At 37.7% G+C, this 17,964-nt stretch overlaps 2 protein-coding genes across 3 annotated transcripts; both read right to left on the bottom strand.

The window, feature by feature from the left end:
* Window positions 1–974: 974 nt before the first annotated feature.
* On the bottom strand, window positions 975–9,450 carry LOC140769522 (uncharacterized). Of its 2 annotated transcripts, none has more exons than XM_073110235.1 (19): window positions 9,205–9,450; window positions 9,049–9,089; window positions 8,657–8,766; window positions 8,355–8,513; window positions 8,195–8,257; window positions 8,018–8,107; window positions 7,547–7,840; window positions 7,306–7,403; window positions 6,741–6,776; window positions 6,397–6,517; window positions 6,057–6,293; window positions 5,796–5,891; window positions 5,629–5,694; window positions 5,395–5,433; window positions 5,186–5,320; window positions 3,704–4,068; window positions 1,934–2,027; window positions 1,600–1,791; window positions 975–1,430 (listed from the first exon to the last, which is right to left on the bottom strand). In XM_073110235.1, exons 3-19 carry the CDS (start codon window positions 8,753–8,755, stop codon window positions 1,332–1,334), a joined length of 2,283 nt encoding a protein of 760 aa, XP_072966336.1. In that variant the 5' UTR covers window positions 8,756–8,766; window positions 9,049–9,089; window positions 9,205–9,450; the 3' UTR covers window positions 975–1,331. The 2 variants fall into 2 exon arrangements, with proteins under 2 accessions (XP_072966336.1, XP_072966337.1); XM_073110236.1 differs by having other exon boundaries at window positions 9,223–9,450.
* A 582-nt stretch (window positions 9,451–10,032) lies between these two features.
* Window positions 10,033–17,256, bottom strand: LOC140769523 (ATP-dependent 6-phosphofructokinase 3-like). The gene is made up of 15 exons (XM_073110237.1): window positions 16,789–17,256; window positions 15,590–15,636; window positions 15,423–15,462; window positions 15,179–15,241; window positions 14,960–15,097; window positions 14,669–14,827; window positions 14,513–14,566; window positions 13,979–14,047; window positions 13,723–13,852; window positions 13,383–13,423; window positions 13,000–13,224; window positions 12,395–12,440; window positions 12,144–12,298; window positions 11,729–11,927; window positions 10,033–10,626 (listed from the first exon to the last, which is right to left on the bottom strand). The coding sequence occupies exons 1-15, from the start codon at window positions 17,065–17,067 to the stop codon at window positions 10,181–10,183; spliced, it is 2,091 nt and encodes a 696-aa protein (XP_072966338.1). The 5' UTR covers window positions 17,068–17,256; the 3' UTR covers window positions 10,033–10,180.
* Window positions 17,257–17,964: the final 708 nt, after the last annotated feature.

Here is a 17,964-nt window from a genome sequence, read left to right as displayed (position 1 = left end):
AAATTGTTCCTTTTGTGTGGGCCATGCAAATCTTTGTCGTACACTCGTACTAGATAGCCGTCCGTCGTCGCCGTTATCGTTACCTCAAGTGGCATCTGTGATCCGTGGCATAGAGATTTACTCAACAATGCCTAACTTTAGATTAGCAATTGCGTAGTCTGCGTTAACCTAAGTAGATTAGGGTTATCAATTTAGGACGCCCCTATCTCTTATCATATAATGAGAAGATTTTAATCCCTAATAACTCTCTCTCTCTCTATATATATAATATATGATAAGAGGGGCTCTAGTAGATTATGATACATCCATAAATTATCTCTCTTAGTTCTTTCTCTCCTCTCGAATCTAGACGACCATCTAATCTTAGGGTTTGAAGGTGAATTACTATGTCGTTGTGATCGAACCTCTTTTATCTGCATCAACGATTGAGATAAGTAATTTTTACATATCATTCTACATTTTGTATATGTTTATATGACATAAACACACATTTGTTGGTGGATTAATTTTTGAGATTGATCATTTTGCCATTTAACCTATCTCAAATACTTTCTTTAGCGTGCGCCATGTATGCACAGGGATAAGAATTATTCTTCTCCTAATTTTTCTTATTTCAATTTGCTCATATTCTGCAAGTAATATGACCTCTTGGAGGCAAAATCATACAAGACTCTATTGCTGTTCATATTTCAGTAGATGAAGGGTTGTCGAGGATGAAGCAAGTCATGAGCAGTCTCAGTAATACTATGCCAAAATTTGCCTCAGTAAGTATTGTGGTCAATATGATATTTCAAGCACTCGAAAAAGGAAAGATGAATTGAATCCTATTATTTTTCCGCCTACAAGACTTTGTACCTGCAGTTTCTGCCTTCATTAAGCAACGAGGATTTTTCTCTTTTGTTCGTTGCTGTAAATACTATGTTTGGCATGGCGACACAAAGGAACAAGTTTGATTATAAAACCAAATTCTCACATTTACAAGACAAACAATAAGAGCTTGATAGCAAATAGAGAGCACTAAAAGATTATTAAGCTCGCTATATATGATACATTCCAGCATAAGGATGCTCTCAATTGGCAGCTTTATGCTGCCCTCAATTGGCAGCCAATGTTCCTAGCTTCACAACTATACAGGAAAGCAAATATTGAAACCTTAGAATGTCAGGTAAGAGCAAGTTAGGTGGCAAGAAGGCGCTAACTTCCTCAAATAGTGTGACAATCATATGGCAGCGTTGTAATTTCCTTAAGATCATGCCAAGCATGTGATGTACATCTGCTGAAAGCATCTCGGCGAATCACGGTTAGCTGACATACTTGAGAAGGATCTCTCGTCATCTCGGTTGCACCACTCTATAGTTCAGAACCAAATCTTCGGGTTTCTTCCATATGTAAGTTCGGACAGTGGCAAGACTCATTTCAGGTTGCAGGACCTGCATCAAATGATAATGGGATATAATAAAAGCTGTAATTGAAGCCAGTAATCTCATAATCCATTGTAAAGAAAGAAGAAAGCAACGCAAATCTATATGTGCGTGCCATGACTGCAACCAGAAATCTCATAGAACTTCAAATTCATTCAGTCAGTATCGCAGCACTTGCCTGGTTATTACACAAGATCTCTATTGTTGGCTTTAACTTTTGCCATGGCTTTATCCCTGATCGTAAAGAACCATCTCCAACTGACGAAAGATGCGACTGATTTGTACTTAATCCCAACCCAAATGCCCCTTCAGAACTTCCAGCATCCAATGGTTTGTCGAGAACCAATTTCTCGATCACATAATTTATAACCTATAGATAAAAAAAAGGGAACAATTTAAGACCAAACCCACTCAGGAAATCGTTGAAAAGAAAGTCAAAACAGCTTGATGGCTCTGTTCAGATCACAGGACATTTCCTGAGGTAACAACCAGGCTAACTTATCAACACTTACTTTGTGTATTCGCAATATCCGAGGAGCACTCAATTTCCCTTGTGTGACAATTTGCACAGATGAACCTTCACAAGGTTGTAAATAGAAGCTGCACCTACATTGACGAAGCAGCATAAATTTGACAATAATAACAAAATAATATGAAATATACTGTCAACAAAAGATATATTAAATAGTACAAAGATACTGTCTTTCTTTACCTAGCTTGGCTCATGGTTTATATATCTAAATATGCAATTATTTTGCTCTTCTTTTCTCTTTTCATGAGATAAACCAAGATTGCTCATCCATGTTCAGGAACAATTATAGACAAGAACATAAAGAACCACTATGAAAAAATAAGTTGAAGACAATGAAAATAGACATAAGTAGATGAGGGAGGGAAAATAAAACAGATAATATTCTACTTCAAATTGTATCTCCTGATTACTGATTAACAATCAACCTAAATGCTGTAGAAGAGAGAAACTACTAATGAGCAAGAAACCAAGGTGACAGCAAGTTCAAAATCATAGGGTCAAATTTAGCCCAATAAAAGATGTTGTCCTACTGCATGGCACAGGAAGCTCTAGCTAAAGGTCAAGCTACACTTGATCATATATCAGGTTCTATCTGACTTTCTCATCAAGATAAAATGTAAGACCCTGCACTTATCCTGATCTATTGAAGATAATTCCATGAACGGTAATACATTATGGTCACTTTTATTCTCAACTACAATATAACCTTTCCTCCATGTTAGAATCAAGAAAGACAACCAACAACAAGAGGGAAAAAAAGGAGAAGCTATACTTTGTGCAGAGATAAAATTTATAAAAGAAGTAGAACATAGAGGACCAGGCTTTCGAAGAGAGGGAACTAATATTTGTAAGAAGTCAAAATACAAGAAACGCATTTGTGAAAGTTGCAAAACATTTCTAAATTTCTATATGCTTCTTTTATATGCAGTTAATATGTGATCTACATGTATTTGATTAATTAAAACTGATAAACTCATAATTGGAACAGGATAATGTTGTGATCAACCAGATTGTCCTAACCCCATAATTTGAAGTCCAAGAAGAGCATGGAAGGAGAGAGATTCTGGGAAAACATAATTTTTATATGCTACCTTTTCTATTCCAGAGTGAACCAATAAACATGAACACACAAATAGAACAATATAATGCTTGTTATCAACCAGAACGGCAAAATTCCCCTAATATTTGGGGCCAAATGAAGAAAAGAAAACGAGAAATATTTCTAGCAGATATGAAATTAACAAAGAAATGATGACAAAGTGCATGAGTTTTCTAGAACACTAGAAGGTAATGCAGAACCTCTCCAGAGCTTCTCCATCTACTGTACAGAGATATAATATATCCTATTATACATATTAAAATTTAAAAACTACATTGTTACTAAAAGTGATGCCACCATGACCAACAAGCTCTCTTTCCAGTTGATGTATGAGGGGAAAAACTTAAGCAAACACGTAAATTAGAAGCTACCTTCTGTTCTCTATGATAAGTTCCAAATCTTACATTAAGCGTAGTAGTCATTATAGGGGGTTCACGATAAATTTCTGAGATCAATCCATATCAACAAGAGAACCGAATCTCCTAAATTTATTAGGTAAACAAACATTGCAGATGCAGTATTCCATTGAGACGCATAAAGAGAAGTATGAAATATAGAGGACTAAATACAAAGCTAATGTGGTATCTAAAAGTATTAATTGTTTTAGACACAGAATAGTTTTTGCAGGCAATCAATGTGAGGCAAGATTACTTTGTATTTTCTCTTGGAGGCAATCGACCATTTAACACGCAATCTATACACCACCAAGGTAGATCCTTCTCATCTTCTGTCCCATCCAAATCTGTAATTTTCTTTCTCCAAGGCCCTCCATGAGAACCCTCTGTTATGATTGATGGAGGAGAAACTGTTGAGAATTCAAATGAAGGAAGCACCATATTACTGTGGTTGTCAACTCCATCATCAACCTCAACTCTCGAGTGGGGAATGTTTCTAACAGAGATATCCTTTCCTACTGGACCATCACCATTAGATGAAGCATGTGATCCAGGTCTCTGCCTTCTCTTGGCCAACCAATGGGCCAACAAACCACGAATTGTCTCTTGAGCCAAATTAATCTGCAATAATTTTTAGACATTTATTACAACCATAATTATTGATTATCACAAAGAATGCTTGACAACTTTCAAAATATTGGTACAACATTAATTAATATTATGATTTATGTGAGACTCAAACAACTTAATCCCACCCTTTCTATTATTACTCCAACTTCTAGGAAAGATAAATTGAAATGTAAAATCCCTAGCATATCATCTAAAATCCTAAATCAAGTATGCAATCGTTTCACATTTCACAAAGCATCATTTCTATTATCAAGGATATATCGTACAGTTCAGTTAAGGTTAACAACATAGTCACTCTAGCCAATTTTGTTAGCCAGCAACCACTGCCTCTTCATCCAGCAAACACTAGATGCCATGTAAGATGAGCACTTCAGAGTTCAAACTAATCAGTGAGATCTATCTTGCAGGCAAAGATTCTTGGCAAGTGGTAGAACATCCATGTTTTTAGATTTATTTAACATGTTAGCCACAGACTCATATTTTGATTATTCAGGATAAAAGAGAAAATTAACAGCAGAGGACCATGTTTAGGATTAGCACAAAAAAAAGGCTTGATAATGGGCAAATTAGTTGCAAAGAAAAAAATTCAACCCAAACTGCTGTTTCATCGAAACTGGAAAAATGGGCAAATTAAAAAATTGTGCTAGTACAGGCTGGCCAGCTTATGTGTCCAGAAATATGTGCAGGAAATGAAGATCAAGAGATAGCACGACTATCAATACTTAATCCATGTCCTCGAGAATCCTTATATAAAATTATGATTTTTCACCAACCATATATCATTCACTACGAACCCATTTCCCTAACAGACAACATGATCTGTCATATAATCCATATTGCTTAAAGATATAAAAAATAATGATTGTCGTACATTGGAAAAGCCTTGTTTGGAACTAACAATTATGATTCTTAACCAAGATGCTATAATACTGAGCTCTATTTGTACTACAGGTGGGCTAAACATGAACAGCAGTAGATAAGGCTGACTAGGCATTGTGTACTATGGCATGAGTAAATATATAGTTCAGTTGAAGGTTTGGATGCCACTATAATCCTCTGCATTTAATTATTTGCTCATAAAATTTTAAAATTTGAAACTGACTACTACCTTAAGATCTTCCGGTGCTCCTGATATATTCAAGTCAACCTCATACATTTCTGCAGAAAAACATTGAGGAGTTTCCAGATGGACAGACAAGCATCCAAGTCGAGCATCCATCGTAAACCATGCAGGAATGCTCACCTGGAGAATCAAAAGAAAATAATAAAATTTCACAGACCACAGAATTTTCCTGCACAGTGGTACAATTTGCATACCATTTCAAAGAGCTCTTCCTTCTTTTCATCAAACGAAATCTGCAGAAAAAAGGTTCACTTTTCAAGTCATATCTAGTAAGTGCAACCCAGATGCGTGGATTCCCTATGAAATGCTAAAAGTGCATTATAGCTAAAACTTAAAACTAACTTGGGTGTCAGACATGAACCACATATGCAGAAAAGAAACTAAAATGTTGTATTAGCTATTAAGGAATAACAGAAGCATAAAACAACCTTGCCATAGTCCTCAATTACTGCTCCCCTGGTTATCTCCCACAGCTTAACTGAACCAGCAGTGTCCTGTGACAGATATGCTTTAAGGAATACAAAGATACATACAACTAGTCCTCATGTTATTGATTATTATAAAAGCGAAAGATATGGTAAAACTTCATGATCACCTTAGTCAGGACATGCCTTCTATTATTCAATATTTCATGCCGTATGATTCCTGGGGTTCCTGGAATTGTGAAAGATGGTTCTTTATAAGCAGGAACCTGCAATGAAAAGTATAGGCATTAGTTACGAACAGCTAACTTCTGTATGTATGGCTGCATATCAAGAAGTAAACCTAGTTACTCATATATAATTTTGGAAAAGACTAAAAGTTATCTGTAATTCATGTCCATCAAGAAAATATCTTTTGCAAATGTATGACTTACAGGTGCTGATCCTTCTAAAGAAGCCCTTGCCCTTGAGAAGGATAAATTACCGGCCAAAAATGAGCCACCTCTTTGAAAAGCCTTCTGAGGACTACGCCCTTCGGCTGGCCACCCATATACAGAAGAATCCGTACTTGCAACCCATATAGTGTCATCTTGTAAGGCCAACTGTAAAATTGGATGTTCTTTTGTGCATAGCAAGAGACTTTCTCTTGTTGATAAATCTGTAAGGTATAACTGAGATATCCAGAATTGAAGAGAAAACAGAATTAGATCAAAGTGACTAATCTGAATCATTAGTAAAAGAATCTCTCCCATGACAATGGAACTTGGTACTCACAGAAAGGTCCCTCCCACCACTATAAACATGTGAAAATGATGGAGTACTCGCAAGTGCCCAGACAGAATCTGTATGGACAGCATAAGAATGTACACAACGTTGTTGACCAAGATCCCATAAGCTGCATTAGAAAGTAAGAAAATGCTCCGTCAATGATAAAGTGAGACAGAGAGGAGCATGAAGTTTTTCAAAGAAAAGTAATATAAGTCTTGGTTTTTCAAAACCTAACATTTCATAATATCTAAATCAACAGATTTTAACAAAGACCATTAAAAAGGAATAAATCAATATAAGCTGGAGGGATATTTCAAGTTATAGAACATGAGAAAAGTAGTATTTCTTACCGAATCAATGAATCTGATGACCCTGATAAACAAAACCTGCAAACAGATATTCATTAAACCAAGTTTGTATATAAATCTAACAATAAATAAATAAAATAATTTGTCACAGAAATTAAGGAGATAGAATTATTTCTATCTACACGTCCTTTTCTGAGAACATTTGTGCCTACAGGTGTGTTTTTCTTATATGCCTGGTAGGTTACATGAGGATGCAATCTCGTAGGTAGCAAAAGTTACACTCATGAGCATATTGCGACAGAACATCCATCCATTTCTTCCCATGAAATTGAGAATAAGTTGGAAACCTAAACCAGTACTAAAAGTGCACCGAATGTGGGAACCCTAACTTGCATTAAGTTACATCTTAAAACCAGTTTCTTTGTTCCCCTAGGCCTGTTGGACAGCAATGCCTGATGATTCCTTATTCTTTTACTATACTTTTCAAAGGTACTGTAGAAGACTAAGATAACGTTTCCCCAAGTATTCAATCTTCCAATCAACAATATAATCATATATTGGAATGTAGCATTATTAGATTTCAATTTAGGATGCCTATAATACAAACCTGCCAGTTGGATCCAATAGCAATGCCCTGATGTTGTCAGTGTGCCCTCGCAACTTCATGCTCTTTGAACCAGTTCTTGGGTCCCAAACACGAATAACCTACAAAATATAAATGGAATATAAACAGGCCAAATTGAAGGATAAAGAATAAATTACTGTATCATGGCATAAACTATTAAATTAAAAGAAAATTTGCACACAAAACATAGACTTTCTGGATATCCAGATTAACTCAAGTATACCTTCTCAGTTCCACCAGAAACAAGCAATGTTCCACTATCATTCATTGCTAGGGCATAAACTGACTCTTTGTGGCCTTTGGCGGCAACTGGACTATATCCATGTGGTTGACTATTATGCGTAGACATGTTATTGCTAGCATTGATACAACGCAAACTTGTCAAAGGTTGCCCAACATTTCCATTTGAATTCTCGTCTATTGTTGTATCAACAGATTTAACAACTGGAAGAAGAGCTGCATCAATATCCCATATAAAGACCTCACCACCAAGACCCCCGGAGGCAACAATATTGCTCTAATATGTATGAAAAGAGAAAAAACATAAGGGTCATCAGTCATATTGTACATTCGTATGTTACAAAGGAAAAGTTAAGCAATGACCAGAATCATTCAGAATTGGAAAGAAAATAGGCATACCATTCAAACGCATGCTTAATTACACTAATTGAGTATAATGTTCAGAAGAGATTACATTTTTTTCAGCGGCAGCAAGACAAATGACATAGTCAGAATGTTGACGGAGAGTCCTAGTACAAGCGCCATCTGACAAGCAGTTCCATGTCTGGGGAAAAAATAACATAGTGATTAATAAATTTATTCTGGCAGTCCATTAATTTCATCAGTTGTAAAATTCATTTAGGGTAAGGACCTTGAGAGTGCCATCCGAAGAACAAGAAACAAGAGTTTTACCAGCTAGAACCACATCATTCACCTGCATTACAAGCCCAGTTATCACGTAATAACCTGGCAACGTAACAACATATCAAACCTAATCTCGAACAAATAAACAGAATGCAAACAATACAAACCCAGTCAACATGAGACTCAAATGTTGCAGAGAAGCTTGGACCATCGTCTGTCAAAGCCCATCTTTTCAAGGTGCCATCTCGACTCCCAGTAAAAAGATAGTCACAACTATCAGGAGATGAAGCTTTTAAAAATTCTAGGCAATTAACACCTGCACAATGCTGCAAACATAGACAGCAATTCAAACAGGTGATATTGATACTCCACATCCGATGTTTAATTTCTTACACCAAAAGGCTGTGATCATACAGAAAGTTTGATATTTGAACAGTCAGTAGAATGAAGATTGAAGTGATCAGCACACCTTTGTGTTATCCGCATCATTTAGTACATAAGTCAAGCGTTTTTCCTTCCGAGGACGTGATGAACCAGATGCGGCACCAGCACTGCCAACACGATGCATTGCAAGTGTGCCTGTAACAAATGGCAATAGATGCACAATTGAAGCAGAGAAAATCAATAAGACAAGGATGCATGGAATTTAACCAGAAAGGGCAATACTTTAAGAGAGAAGAATAGAATAACCAGTCCACAATTAGCATAGAATGGACAATAGCGTATATTAGAACGAATAGAAGTACTTAACAATAAGCAATCCAATACAATCCTCGAAACTCTAAAGCAACAAAACTAGATCCTATCAAATCAATGGATCAAACAAATTATCAGGCCACAAACAACAGAATGAGGATGTACCACTTCTTGAGCTAGATGACCCGCTTAAAAGCCGATATGCTCTACAAATCAAAGCATCAAACCATCCAACGACAACAACAACAAACGAAAAGATTAGATACATCATCCATTGAAGCGAAAGACGAATAGTAGGACAAGAGAAGAAGATAAATTCACCGAAGATTTAGAGATTGCCTCGACTTGGAATCCTTCGCGACGAGATATCAAGAGGCAAACGAGGTCTATCGCCGGCGGCTAGGGATACGAAGAGGGGAAGAGAGACAACAGATCAAACTAGTCGTAGAGAGAGAGAGAGAGAGAGAGAGAGAGAGAGAGAGAGGGGGGAGAGGACTCGCGATCAAGGCATGGAAAAGAGAGAGGAGAGGAAAAAAAAGAGAGGGCGGCGTGATCGACAGAGATTATAGTGCCGTAGAAGGGGCGATGGGGGTGGGGATGGGCGAGGTTGGTTCGAGCCGGGACTTGGTCCGACCCGGTTATTATTGGATTAGATTAGTGACGAGTGAGTCCAACGTAATCTCGAGGGTGTAATAATTCGATTTAAACACCCAATTCTTTTTCCATCTTTTATTCCCCTAAAAACTATTACTCATAACAAGTTTTTGTTATACTTTTAGCTTTTTTACGTCGGATAATCTACTCATTACTACCACAAAATTATGGTTTAATTTTCTCAGCCGTGTATGTATTATATTAAAGCCGACACTAAATATATATATATATATAACATGCAATGCAAACATAGGATAATCTTCTCGCATGCGTTACTACTTGCGTTCTGTGGGCTAGTGAGAGAGATGGTGTTGACATGACTGGAATTATTAACATTCGGATAAGCTTGGGCCGAGGTATAGACTCCGTTTGATATTAAATTATTATTTTTAAAGGACTGTTAGGTTTAATTCGTGCGCTTATTTTTTACCACAATTATTATCACAAAAAAAAAAAATTAATTAGAACATCTATCCTTGATTACAATTTATCCTGTGTAATCCAACAAAGCAATCTCGATTATCACAAATCTGTGATTTGGTTTTACAAAACTGCATCCACAGTACCAACCACAATTATTATTTCCAATTTTTTTTCCAATCAAAAATAACTCACACAAGAGAGTTCATCCAGACCGTCGAGTTCACTTCCAGGGATTCTGAGCTGCTGCTTCCTTTCCCCTGTCTCTCCCAGCCACAGCTCTCCCTTGTCCCTGTCCATGGTCTTGGGCTGGGCCTTGGTCTTGGGCTTGGGCTTGGGCTTGTTTATCTCGACGAGAGAACCTGGATCCAGGACTGGACGATGGCGTCGATTGGAGATCGCTCCAACTTCTAGTTTGCATCAAATTGGCGTAGGCTCGAAAGGATGGGTGTCGTCGGACGCCGTCCAATTTTTCTATTCCTCGTTCACGGTTTTGCTTCTCCTTTGGGTGTTCGTCGCTTTGGGTGTCGGATTCGGAGCCTTGGAGCGATTGGTTGGGATCGAATTGGATGTCCATGTGAGCTGGGGCTGGTGTGGGTTCGATCGCATTTGGTGTCGCGGGCTGTGAGGAAGAGATGATGCCAGGATCGTTGTTTGCTTCTTCTGGCTCTGCAAGAAAGAAGAAGGAAATTAAAACGGTGAACACATGCAGAAGTATCACGAGCAATAGGAAAGTGGAGAGGTTAGTATTACATTTAGTACGTAGAGCATCTTTTGTAATAAATAGAAGGCAGCATAGATAAAGAGAGGAGAGGTTAGCATTTGATTGTGCTAGCAGTCATTAAGAGAAAGAAGGGGGGGAAAACGTGGTAGCTGATGGGAAAGTGGATCACAAGTCATGAAGAGATTAAAGTCTTTTTAGTGATAAATTAAACCACGGTCAACGACTATTAATATATTACATATGCCCGCTTGGACGACCTATGAGTGGGTCAACGATTGAACAGCTACATTTTGAACAATTTTTTATACCGGGGAGATATAGAATAATAATTTGAGTAAAATATGGTTTTAGTTGCCATTCTGAGTAGATACTAAATCTTAGATCTGAAATTATAAAAATAATGGGATTAAGTCATCTATTCACCAGAAGCTGTATTTTAAATCCCTTGGGACCTCTGACCAACCCGGCAACTCCCCATCCTTTAATCAATATTAGGAAAGAAATGGAAAGCAAAAGGAATATTTTGCTGTTGCCTCGTAACACTCGATTCATCAGAAGCTATATAAATTATCAGCAACTCGAAGTCCAGGAAGGTTACCATCATCTAGATTGTCACTGCCGCTGTTAAGTGCTAGTAAACTAGAGACTAGAAAAGAGGCACCAAATAATAAAACCAGAAGCAATAACGGGTTAACCAAGCATGTCTTTGTCTGAGAAATATAACCGTAGTATCTGACATACTTTACAAAAGCTCCACTAGGCTGCGCTACTGCCGCTTCAAGAAACAGTACTATGAAATGGATGCATACGAGCTAAGAAGAAAACTGAAAGACAACCTATGACCATCATATAAGCTTTATTCACATAATAGTTATGCAGACAGTGGAGTGTCGCGTACCCTGAGATGGACTGGATAGATATCATATTGACGTGCAGAGAGTGCTGGAGCTAAATGTCGATATAATGCAGACAGCCTAACAAGAACATCTATGCCATTTAATCAAAACTATTGGACTTTATTACGACCACCAGCCATGCGGTTCTCACCATTTCGTAACTTTGTCTGTTGCGCCTTTTCTGCATCCGTGGAGTTCGCCCTAGTGGGTGAGCCGGTCGGTTTCATCTCAGAAACTCTTGCCTCCTCAATGTCTTTGGAACTTAGAAAACTTGGTTGGTTGGTTGAGGAAAGAAGCCTTGCCCACATCCTGTCAGTTATCACAACCTTGTTCCGTGTTTCTGTCACCCTCTGTAGTCAGAAGAAAGCCATGAGATGATGGGGAAATTGGTCAGAGTTTCATCGCAATAAAAATCAAAGAATATGAACTTTCAAACTATTCTAGCCCCAAATTGCTTCTATCACCATAGTAAGTATGGTAATGAGAAAGGTTGTGACTGGAAGATGGCCTTAGTTCACATATTAAATAATCATGCAAAGACTGAAAAAGGCAAGGGAAATCATTACATGAAATGGTATGTAAGTATGTCTGCCATTAACTACCCCCACAGTGATACCAGTATAGCCTGCCATTGCACCATGAATAGCACTATGTGCCAGGAGCGTGCAGTAGACATTGTCAGATGCATTACTTGGAATAGCACGAATCATGTACGTTGGATCTGCCAATGAGAATTCAAATAGTAAATACAGTAATATACAAAAAAAGGAAGAGAAAAAAACTAGACGAGTGGAAGAAGGCAAACCAACTTAAGTACCTATATACTTGAGATTTATCACCATCTTTCTGGTTGTGAAGTAAGTCTACATGAAGAATGGAGAAACATAAATAATATAGATCAAACTTTCAAAAGTAAAACTTGTAGTTATTCAACCCCATGAATACGTGGTATTATGTACTATATACTATATCAAAAACAGCATTAGGTCACCACCAGAATCAATTGTTTTGGTTTGCACAGATTCTAAGTTCTAGAGGACATTGCATTATGAGAACAAGTCAGAACGGGGCCCAATAGTATTCGATGGAGAATGAGATTGGCAGATGATGGCATCATACAAAATTCCAGTGGGCTGCGAGTTTTGTGTCCAGGGAAGTCAAAATAGACCAAAGCGATAAAAACTTAACAGTTAATACTAAATGAGGGAATTATTTAGTGTTAACTGTTAATACTAAAGCGATAAAAACCTTATTTTGGATGCTAGACTAAAAAGATAATTATTTCAACACTAAATGAGGGAATGATGTGAAAAATCCACTACCCAGTGCATATAACCTACATGTCTAGCATCCTGCTGAACAAATGCAGAAGACTAAAATGGAACTAATCCTACATGAGGAAGAGAATATTCATGACCCTACCTTTATATTCTGAGATAACCATATTCCAACATCAAGAAGCAGCTTATTTCCAGAAGCATCTTTGTCGTTCATGGACTGCATAGATTCTTCAATAAGTTTTTGCCCTGCCCCCTCAGCAACCACAAGAACCATATGTCCGTTCTCTTTAAGCCGCTTTTCTATATATTCAAGAAGTCCACCTTTCCCTTCCAGATAAAATTTTGATTCTGGAATTAAGCAACAATCCTGAAGAAAAGGAAAAGAGGTCAAAGGAAACAAAAAGAAAGAATTATTAACTTAGCATTTCGGGCTGAACTTTCAAAATCAGTGCTTTAAAATTAGTTATTGCAAATTTTACCAATCAAGAATTGACTCAACTAATCAAACAAGACAATCACACTTACTACATCTCGGCTAGCGAGGGTAGCATACATTGCTATGAACCCTGCATCAATAGATCTTGTTAGATGTGACAGAAAATGTACAAAGAGGAAGAGGTTCCAAAAAATCTGCAGGCACAATAGCCATAATAAGCATGTCTAAGCAAAATAAAGACACTAATAAATTATGAATGTGTAACTTTTTTCCCCACTTGTAGCTAAAAGACCTAGAGTAAGCAGTAGTTGCATGGTTGCTTTCAACCAAGAAAAGTGCATGTAAACAAACAATAAAGTTGTTGGAAAATGAACCATCATATGTTTCTGCCAATTCAAATTATTTCATCAAGAGGAAAAAAAACCTAACCGCTATAGCGACCCATCAGCTTGACAAGGCCTATGCCATTTTCAACACTTTCAGCTTCTACATGGGCTGCATTAATGGCACGTTGGGCCTCCTCCACAGCAGTATCAAAACCAAAGGACTTGTCAATGACCTGATTGAATAAGAAATTAGAACATTGAAAATCAATGAGAATCTTATGGTTGCATGATTCATTAAGAAAGGAGAACGAGGATGCAATTTATGAACATATGACTCCAAACATAGGATCAAAAAGTACCGCAATGTCATTATCTATGGTCTTTGGAATCCCAACAACAGACACCTTTAGACCACGCCTTCGAATTTCCTACAATAGCAATTCAGTAAAAAATCAGAAAACCTTCATGTTCAGTTACTTCTTACGATGTTCAGAAGATAACTAACATTTGTCAAGGTGATACACAAAAGTAAAATCTACTAAATAACCTCCTGCTTTTGCCCATGTATCAGAACTTAGAATATAAAAATATCACTTTCTTAATACTGCAAATAAGAAATTGATATCTTACGGATCAAATTAGTAACCAGACTGCTGCAAAGTTTGAAAAACTCTTTCTTCAAACAAAGGAAAATAAAAAGAACAAGAAGTTGTGGTTCCTCAATGGTTTAATCTAGGTAATAAGTCTTAGAAAAATTCCTAGTCTACCATCCGAAAATTAGCAATTAAAGACTAGGAGATTTGCAAACCCTACCTGATCTGCAACACAACGTATGAAGTCATAAGTCTCAACTAATTATGAAGAATAAAATTTGCACCTCTAAACATAATTACCTTAAAAATCACAGAAGCCCCCTTTTGGGTTCCATCTCCTCCTATGATATAGACCTGAAGCATTGACTCATATATCAAGAAATGAATGCAACATCAAGTACTGCATGGCAAGCAATGGAATAAGTTATAGCTATGCTAAACAGTGTTCCTTCTCACTTGATTAATCCCACGGTCCTGAATGTTGTCCACTATTTTTGAAGTGTCATAACCTCCCCGTGATGTCCCAATGACGGTGCCACCCTTCTTGTGGATATCATTTACACTCTTCGGGGTCAAAGATAGAGTATTTCGAGCGTAGAAGCCCCTATATCCACCCTATAAGTGCTGCTGATCAGATAAGTTGAAGTAACAACATGAAAAATCTAAAAACTCACAGACAGCACTTCAGAAAGTCCCAGACAAACAGCACTAAGAACCTAATCTGCAAGTGAAGGGTTAGAAACTCACCTCAATCCCAATCACTTTGTTGACACCATACATGTGGGATAACCCACATACTAATTCCCTAATTACTGTGTTCAGCCCAGGGCAAAGCCCTCCACATGTGACAATGCAAGGTTGGACATCATCTGACTCAAAATAAACCTGAAAATCAAGGGATTTTTTTCAGTCCATGGTCATGCATGGCATCCCAACAATTGCAGGAATATGTGCAGGGAAATCTACCCTTTGACGGGGTCCAGCACGCCGAAAGTGTGTCCCTCTTGGGCTGTCCTTCTGAGAGACAACCTGTCGTACAGATGGTAAAACAGAGATTTCTTGTGAAAGATGGAACACATTGAATCAGCATTAGACACTCTAACAAAAGAAGTGAGAACAAGCCTTGAAGATGCAAAGAAGAAATGATGAAGAAAAAAGAACCACACAATTAATTCATAAAACAGTGAGGCCAACATAGAAAGAGAGTCACCTTCTGGGGCACTGTGTCATCAATATCAACGAAGTACTGCCTGGTAAGAAGAAAATATATAAAGCATTCATAACTTGGTCTTTCCACAGAGCTAAGGTTCCTATATGCTTGATACTTAAAGAAAATATTAAATAAAAACTATTAGAAGATGGAATAGATAGTCATACGTGACCACTGAGTAAGCGGGATTATCTTGCAGGGGATTTGGATAAGTCTGCAATAAAAGATCACCAAGTAATTTTCAAGTTTTATTCAAAAGAGATATAGGCTGCAATAATTATTGAAAAGACATTTCCTTTGCTAAGTAAAACAGTCAACCATAGAAAAGGTGGCATGAAATTAAGAACCTTCAATAGAAATAGTATTTCGTAAGTATGTTTCAGTTCCAATCTAGCAGCTAAAGGAGATTGCCTCAGCAAGAATGAATTATTTGACAAAAAAAAAAGTTGTCATTCACACCAACTAATTCACAAAGACGTTAATTTATACTCAAACCTGCCACACATGGATGATAAACATGACAGCATGGAAGTAGGAAGATTCCACTACAGTGTCTGCTATTTTCTTTGATGCAAAGATCAACTTGATGTGATGCATACTAAGGCACTCTCTTGGTTTCTCCTAATGATTTGAGCAAAGTTACAATTCATTAATTGTCATTCGATGCAAAGAACAGCTGGTGTGATACATACATGAGTTCTGTCTTGATTCTTCCTGACAGTTTTACTTAGCTCATCAACAACGTAAGACAGCAGAAGTGTATAATGCTCACGAACCCACATGTAGTTCCTTGAATACTTCCTTCTTCCTCTCCATCTTGGCACAACCATTCAAATTGCAATCCTCAAAAGGTTCCATAATCAGACAGGCGATATACAGAACGAAACTTACCTATGAGTCAAATACCTCTTGCATTATAATTCTAAACTCATAGGGCGTCAGATATACCTGTATGTTTTTACCTATTCTAGACATATAGGTAATCAGTTAATGGCCTATTTCTGATTACATTCTAATCCCAAGCCATGCCAAAGCAAGCGCAAGTCGGTAACCACTAAGATGGAGAGCTTCCAGCAATTTGGTATTAGTAAATCGCGAAATAGCCGGAGTCACTCTGGCGGTCTATCACGCCCGGAGAAGGCTATTTTAACCTCGATAACAACAAAATCTTACAGATTAAATGATCCATTACATATCACACAACTTAGCATACAGGAGAACAAGTTAGATCATCAAAAGAGAACAAAGAAATAGAAACATAAAAAAGCAATCAACAAAACAAAGAAATCTAAATCCACAAAACACCGCATCTGCTTCCGATCTGAAGCCAACAAATCGAGAATCGAAAGATCTAGTAAAAACTCACAGGCAGATCAGGAATGTAGTCGGTGAGGTGCGGGACATCCTCGAGAACGTATCCGAACTCCCCTTTGACGATCTTAACATCCGCTTCGTCCTCTATCTCTATGTCCGACTGAGATCTGGGCCTCAAAGTGAGTTCCCTCGGCGGCAGCGAGACCTTGAAGCAGGAAGCGGACGGGATCGGGACTTCGTCGAGATGCCTCGATCTCGGCGAGTCGAGATACCTCGATCTCGGCGAGTCGTAGTCTTGGACCGCCAGGTCATCCTGAGCCGAAGACGCCATCAGAAAAAGTAGTAGTAGTAGTAGTAGTAGTAGTAGTAGAAATCGAAGAAGAGAAGAGAAGAAAAGAGAGAAATGAAGTAGGGCTTGGGATTCAGCGCAGGAAATAGAGGAGGAATCTAGAAAGGCGTGCGCATCTAAATAGAGAGATTAAAGATGGAGGTTTATATAGCGGGTTAGAAACCGGCGGCGAGTTTAGACTTTAAACCTCGGTTTTATGACGTCACGGCGGAGGAGTAAAAGAGGAAATGGAGGGGAGCGGTGCGACTGGCGGAGGGGGAGCGGTGCGAATGGTTTCGCGGTTTTTTATAAATACAATGGGTTTGTTATAATTACAGTAGTGCCCCTTATCGTCGTCTTGAATACATAGCATCAGATGATGGCAAGATAGATTTCTAAAGTCTCATATAATTGTACCTCTGTGATAATAAACATGAGGTCTATTCAGAAGTTGTTCCAGAAAAAAGAACCGAATAAAATATTAAAGATAGAGGAAATGGGGAATCCCACCAGAAGAAGCTTTTGTGGGAAGGATGATGGTACATGAGATTTTTCAAATTATTGGGCAAGAAAAAGCTTAGTATTGCATTGCGACTTCTATTATAATTAGATTCACTTACTGAGATATATATTATATATATATATATATATGTTTTCATATTTGTGGTCCAAATATTTGGAGAGGTTCCAAATGTGTGGGTCCCGCATTTTCCGCGTATAGCAAGATCGTATATATACATAGATCGTGCCTTCGAGAATGTGAGATGACATATTAAAATGCGTGTCATCTTTGTTGATATAAAACCACCGTAGAAATCTCTAGTTGCATCAAACGTCGCCACCTTCTTCCATCGCTATCATGACAAGCTCTAAGGTGATTTGTTTAAGTGCCCTTCGTAT

Source organism: Typha angustifolia, chromosome 11, assembly GCF_048772165.1.
Source record: "Typha angustifolia cultivar Huaian chromosome 11, ASM4877216v1, whole genome shotgun sequence".
Taxonomy (NCBI): domain Eukaryota; kingdom Viridiplantae; phylum Streptophyta; class Magnoliopsida; order Poales; family Typhaceae; genus Typha; species Typha angustifolia.
Note: the sequence above shows the minus strand (reverse complement) of the source record. Positions and strands in the feature narration are given on the sequence as shown.

Bases quoted from the DNA above. Each gene is read 5' to 3' on its own strand.
- LOC140769522 (XM_073110235.1), bottom strand. From the start codon at position 8,755: ATGCATCGTGTTGGCAGTGCTGGTGCCGCATCTGGTTCATCACGTCCT. The intron at 6,518-6,740 runs GTAAGAAATACT...TTTCTAATGCAG, and splicing joins TCATCAGATTCATTGATTCG to CTTATGGGATCTTGGTCAAC. The intron at 4,069-5,185 runs GTAGTAGTCAGT...AAATTATTGCAG, and splicing joins GAGCACCGGAAGATCTTAAG to ATTAATTTGGCTCAAGAGAC.
- LOC140769523 (XM_073110237.1), bottom strand. From the start codon at position 17,067: ATGGCGTCTTCGGCTCAGGATGACCTGGCGGTCCAAGACTACGACTCG. The intron at 15,242-15,422 runs GTGACTCTCTTT...TCTGTACGACAG, and splicing joins ATGACACAGTGCCCCAGAAG to GTTGTCTCTCAGAAGGACAG. The intron at 10,627-11,728 runs GTGAGAACCGCA...TCTTTCTTGCAG, and splicing joins ACAGACAAAGTTACGAAATG to AGCCAGAAGAAGCAAACAAC.